The sequence below is a fragment of the Saccopteryx leptura genome, chromosome 1 (genome assembly GCF_036850995.1).
Source record: "Saccopteryx leptura isolate mSacLep1 chromosome 1, mSacLep1_pri_phased_curated, whole genome shotgun sequence".
NCBI classification, from domain to species: domain Eukaryota; kingdom Metazoa; phylum Chordata; class Mammalia; order Chiroptera; family Emballonuridae; genus Saccopteryx; species Saccopteryx leptura.
This window is the reverse complement of record NC_089503.1, coordinates 85,775,716-85,782,226: the sequence shown is the minus strand read 5'-3', so window position 1 is coordinate 85,782,226 and position 6,511 is coordinate 85,775,716. Positions and strand designations below refer to the sequence as shown.

The window sequence follows — 6,511 nt, the reverse complement described above, 5'->3', positions numbered from 1 at the left end:
AACTGAACATCTATTTTAGCAGTAGGTGGGGAAATGAGAAACTGTGTTTGTATTTATTTCACTTACAAGTTAGCACCCTTTGCAGCAAGTCAGTGTCTACAGATTTTAGTAATCATTTTTTGTGACCTTAAACTATCTTGTTATTAAAAATAAACATTTACTATATTTGTAGCTAGACAACATAGTACTTGATGAAAAACAATATCATTTAAATTCATTTGGATTTACTTTATATTTATCTTGTACTAATATAAATGGCTTATTCCCTCCCCTAATAACTTGTTCTAGGGATGCATATAGAATAGCATATTGACAAAGTTTGCTATTTCGCTATGCAATTATACAATATCTTTTGAGAAAATTTTTGTGTACTTATCCTATAATGGACCACACAACTGTAGTATTTTTCCTATCTCCTGCCATTTTGTCAATTGAAATATCAGTTAAAGGGAAAACAAAATACAGTAGATTCAGAGTCTTAATCAAATTTTCATTCTCATTTTTTGTGTTTGCAATGGACCTGCTAGAAACCACTTAACAAATGGATGGCACATGCTTAGGGTCATCAGATATAAAATCAAATTCCAACATATTAAAAAAGCAAACAGTACATTTGACAGAAATTACCTTTGCTTAAAAAAACATTTCATACAACCTGCATATTTTTTATTGGACTAAGAGCTGTCCTTTCCACTGATAAAAACCAAAGAAAAACCTGATGGATAAGTCCATTTCCCCCAACCTCCTATAAGTGCACCGTGTGTCGTCCCAAGTTTTAAAGCTTATTTCAGTGTCCTGGGTCTCCACTTACACTACACTATTCACCGCTATTGTCAAGGTAAGACATAGAAAAGCAAATTAAGTCTGCAGTTTTCACCAAGAAGTTGAAGACACCATCAATGCCAAGAACAATGTTACTGATGATGAAGATGTGGAGAGAGTGTGGAGGGTTGTCTGAGCACTAGTGATTTTTCCACCTGTGAAAAAAAGAGAAGTAGTAAATGAAGCAAATTATTCTTGTTTTACTTGAGCTATGAAAAAGTTGTTTCTAGATGTGTAAGACTAATGAGTGCAACATTGGTCCTGTTTCTGGTGAGAATATTTCTAGTATTTATGAAACAAAATATTGTCTGGGTTTCCCAAATGTTTTATAGAGGGCAGGAATATAGATAGAATACTGTGTTGAAAAGGCAGTGTCATGCCTAACAAACACATCTAACTAGAAGAATCAGTGTAAGTTTCACCAATGATGCACTGATGGAAAAGATCCCACATTACAAGTATGAAAAAGAAAAGAACTTCTATTGTGCATAGTGAAGGCATGGAACAAAAATAACTTACAAATGTCTGTGGCAATAAGAATTTACAATTTAATTATTTCAGCCAATTTTTCAATTTAGTAATAATATATTATTTAGTTTATTTAAAGGTCCATGATTGCTTTGATGTTTCAGTTGAGTAAGCTTAAATTCTATATTCTAATACCAAAGTTAGCAAAGGAGAGCTATCATTCATCACTCTTACAACCAGAAGTTCTTCCGTCTTCTAAAACACTGTATGCAGTTAATATATAAGGTGGTTGTTTAATTGAACTGACTGAATTGATTAGTTTGAAGTAGATTTAATAGTTCTACATAATCACAAACTCAGTGCTACTCTTAGATATAACTTCAGGAATGGTCCTTCAAGCCAAAAGCCTTCTGAAGTATCATCATCATATTTTATATTTAATGAATGCTTACTACATGCCATGCATTGTACTAACTCCTTTATACATATTATCTTATTTTATCCTTAAAATATTCTTATGTAGTAAGTACTATTAGATACCCTCCTGTTGCAGAGGAGGAAACTGGGCTTAGAAGGGTTGTAGAACTTGCTTAAATTAACTGACCTAGTGATTAGTGGAATCAGATACTCATATATTGTCTGTCTTCAAATATGGTTGGCCTGAATGAAAGATTAATAATAAAATCTATCATTCAACTTTGGAATAACTCTTCTGTCAAGTTATCCTCTTTGGCCAGTTTAATTATTACAGGATTTTAGGTGTGATATTCATTAGAGGAATAGAGTCAAATTTTCCAGTTGTTTACTTATGAGCTGAAGAACCATTTGTTTGGTAAGCCACAAACATACAAAAGCAACAAATTTTTGCTTTGAAAATTTTTACAGCTAAGGTACCACTAAAACCTATTAATCAACATATTGGAGAAGGTACATATATTTTGATTTGTACAAAATGAGGTTAATTGTGAAATGCAGGGCCACATGTGAACTACAAGAAAAGCGTGATGGAAAAGCCTTGCTAGATTGGTATGTACATACTTAATAAATAAAAATTATGAACACATCCTTTCTATTTATTTGAGAGTAGCTGTGTCCTTGTTAAATCAACTGACATGACATTTTACAAAAACATCTCACTTGCAGAATGCTAAGTAGTCTATATCTCAAATTCTACATAAAATCCACAAAGCAAAAACATACATATTATTATAGTATAATAAAACAACAAAAAACAAAACACAAAACAACAATAACAGCATTGAACTAAGTTTTTGTTTCAGCTGTAAAACTAGTTATTTTATTTGAGCAAGTCATTCAACTTCTTAGGCTTTTAGTTTTTGGAAAATAAGAATGAAACCAACCATTGCTCATGTTTTATAGACTGAGATAGACAACAGAATGAAATTCACTTTACAGAATACTCAGAGAAGGGTTGCATTCGACAAAGGATTGTTAAAAGTTTACCTTTTTTTTCCTAGAATAGAAATTTTAAGTTAATTAGAATATAAATGGGAGAATCAAGGTCTTTATAAGTACCTCCTTATTAAGCTTGGGATTGATCTTATTTAGAGGATACATTATTATTTATTTATTTTATTGATTTGACAGAAAGTGAGATCAATTTGTTGTTCCACTTATTTTTGCATTCCCTAGTTGATTCTTATATGTGCTCTGACTGGGATTGAACACACAACTTTGGTGTATCTGTATGACACTTGAACCAACTGAGCCAAAGCTCAGATGATACTTTAGAATCTGATTGTATCAGACATTAAAAGGAATCATGGAGAGTCAGAGAATACCTATTGAATACCTAACTCATGAGGTTACTATAAGGATAAAGTAAGATAATATATGAAGCCTGAGCAGGTGGTGGCGCAGTGGATAGAGTGTTTGACTGGGACACAGAGGACCCAGGTTTGAGACCCTGAGGTTGCCAGCTTGAGCACGGGCTCATCTGGTTTGAATAAAGCTCACCAGCTTGGACCCAAGGTTGCTGGCTTGAGCAAGGGGTTACTCGGTCTTCTGAAGGCCCACGGTCAAGGCACATATGAGAAAGCAATCAATGAACAACTAAGGTGTCACTAAGGAAAACTGATGATTGATGCTTCTCATCTCTCTTCGTTCCTGTCTGTCTGTCCCTATCTATCCCTCTCTCTGACTCTCTCTCTGTGTCTCTGTAAAAAAAAAAAAAAAAAAAAAAAAAGATAATATATGAAAACACCTGGTATAATGCCAAGAACATAAGGGCTCAGTAAAGGCTCTTTGTATTGTTGCTATTAGAAATTTGAGATTATGAAGTAAAAAGAGTTGTCATCTTTTTCACTTTTCAAAATAATCTTTAGTCTTTCAAGGTTCTCTTCAAGATTTAACATGTATATCTAAGTAGTTCAGTTGTGAACTAATAAATGTGTCTACATATTACCTTTCTTGTTCTAAACTGTATTTTTATAACTGAAGTATTCACAATGTATTTAAATTCTTAAATATTTTCATCTGAATTTCTGAAAAGGTCAGATTTCTTGCATCTTATGTTTTTTACCTTTAACTTTTCCTTTTGAAATAATTTTAGATGTACCAAAAAGTTATAAGAACAGAAAAAATAATTCATTCTAATTGCTTAAAAGTTTATGTTTTATCATTCTTGCTTCACTATTCTCTCTATAAATTATACATTTTATTTTCCTGAACCACTTGAGAATAAGTTGCAGGTTATGATGCACCTTTACCCCTAAATACTTTATGGCACAGTTTCTAAAAATAAGACATTTTCTTATATAACAATATACATTTTAAAAACAAAAAATTAATGTTTCTATATTATTTAATCTATAGCTATTAATTAAGTTTTAACAATTGTCCAAAATATCCTTTATCTCATATTGAATTTTTATGCAAGAATTTACTTATCTTATGTAATAGATTTTCCTGAAAGTGGCAGTCTATCTTAATATTGTCTTCCCTACATTAACCTTCTAACTCACTTGTGGCATCAAAAAAATTCATATGCCATACTTGCGGTCTTAATTCAAATAAATAAATATTCTGAATGTAATAGAGCCACATGTAGATTCCTATAGGACATCATTTGAAACTTCTCTTTAGGTTTTAATTCTTCTTGGGAGTGATTGCTCAATAAATATTGCTTATAATTATCCATTAATTAATTTTTCATTAAACATTTTTATATAAGACTTTAATGAAAATTGTTTAATACTTTCTTAGTTAGACATTTGCATATTTAGTTAAATCTTTTGCTTCCTATTTTGACTACCTCAATGAAATGGTTACTTTCATCCAAATTTGTGTAATCTTCCCTTCTTTTTTTTTAGATTTCATTTATTCATTTTAGAGAGGAGAGAAAGAGAAAGAGAGAGGGGAGGAGCAGGAAGCACAACTCCCATATGTGCCTTGACCAGGCAAACCCAGGGTTTGAACCGGCGACCTCAGTGTTCCAGGTTGATGCTTTATCCACTGTGCCACCACTGGTGAGGCCTCTTCCCTTCCTTTAATCCATTTTCCCTTGCTGGTATAATAATAATGATAATGGTGAAGATATGTGGCTTTGGAGACAAGCATACCTGGGTTTGAATCCTGGTTCTGCCACTTAGTATTGTGTGATCTTAGGCAAGCTACTTAAATTTTATCTGTAAAATATGACTTTGTAATGCCATATACCTCATATGTTTGTTACCAAAATTAAATAAGATGATGTATGTAATGAATTTATCACTATACCTGACATAGTGGGGCTCAGTAAAAGCTAGAAGTTATTAATATTTGCTAACAATTACAATGTTTGAGTAATTTCTGGGAATCTAATGTACAGCGTGGTGATTTTAGTTACTAATAGTGTAGTATATATTTGAAATTGGCTTGGAGAGTAGACTTTAAATGTTTTCACCACAAAATAGAAATGACAGTTATATGATTTGTTGGCAGTGTTAACTAATGCTATGGTGGTAATCATTTTGCAAAATATAAGTGTATCAAATCTACACATTGTACATCTTAAACTTATACAATGTTCTTTATCAAAGCTGGAAAAAAAAAACCCAAAACAGAAAAACAATTATGCTCAATAAAATTTATAATTTATTTTGAAATCAATAAACATGATCAAATTTTAATTTTAAAAATAATTTTCTTCAAACCTTCCTGTCCCTCATTCTCCATTATCTAATAACAGTCAGTGAAGACAATCGAGAGAGCTATGTCAAACTGGAGTTTAAAAGCAATATTTCAAAACCCAAGCGGCCAGATGCTGCTTGAGACCAGGAAACGCAAGGGAATTTCACAACTGAAGACATTGAAACAAAATGTCATCTTCTTTCTGAATTTATAGAAACTGCAATTTTGGGCCAACTACCATGGTTGTATTAATCAGAGGATGATATAGCAATCAGAGTGACAAAAGAGAACCTTCATTATCTCTGAGCCATGAAATCTATTATATTAATTTTGAGGAGGTTTATACCATCTTCACATTTTTGGTGCTTACCAAGTTAAACGTATTATGCCCAGACTTACCTGAATATGATGGTACCCTGATTTGGGAACTAGCTGTCCCATCCCCTCCTTCACTATATGCTCGAACTTCAATAATATAGACTCCAGCATCAGGGAGTGGTACTACTGCTTGAGGTTTCTGTGTTTCAATAACTTGACTGTTGCTGTGGCCTTCTTGCCTATAAAAAACCTAGGAGTAATAACAGGGGTTTAAACAATTGAGGATTTCAAACATTTGTTAACTGTCTACTTACATCACACTCTGAGCTAAGTACAAGGATATAGCTTGGACAGTTACATAAGCAGATGTAATGTGTGCGTTATATGCCGCAACTGGAAGTATATATATAGATGTTGCTATGAAAGTACAGAAGGAAGAGTTTAATTCTGTCTGGGGATTAGGGAATGCTTTTTGGAGAAGGTGATGCTTTCACTAAACATTTAAAGATAACTGAAGTTCACCAGTTGTAGAAGGGGAGGACCAAAATTCTAGGAAAATGTGGCCCTGGCTGGTTGCTCAGTGGATAGAGCACTGGCCCGGCATATGGACGTCCCAGGTTCGGTTCCTGGTCAGCATCTATTTGCTTTTCTCTTTCTCCCATTCCCGCTTCTCCTCCTCTTTCTCTCCTGTAGCCAGTGAGTGGCTCAATCGGTTGCAGCCTCGGCCCTGGGCAATGAGGATTGCTCAGTTGGTCTTGGCGTGTCAGCCTCA

General features: G+C 33.4%; 1 protein-coding gene across 2 annotated transcripts in view; it reads right to left on the bottom strand.

Annotated features, from left to right (window-relative positions):
- Positions 1–271: 271 nt before the first annotated feature.
- The window catches only part of CNTN5 (contactin 5), a 1,309,320-nt gene continuing 1,303,080 nt past the window's right edge, over positions 272–6,511 (bottom strand). For both annotated transcript variants that reach the window (XM_066360732.1, XM_066360733.1), the window contains 2 exons: positions 5,821–5,989; positions 272–977 (listed from right to left, as the gene is read on the bottom strand). In XM_066360732.1, coding sequence (XP_066216829.1) covers positions 874–977; positions 5,821–5,989 — 273 coding nt within the window. In that variant the 3' untranslated portion in view covers positions 272–873. The remainder of the gene's footprint in view (positions 978–5,820; positions 5,990–6,511) is intronic.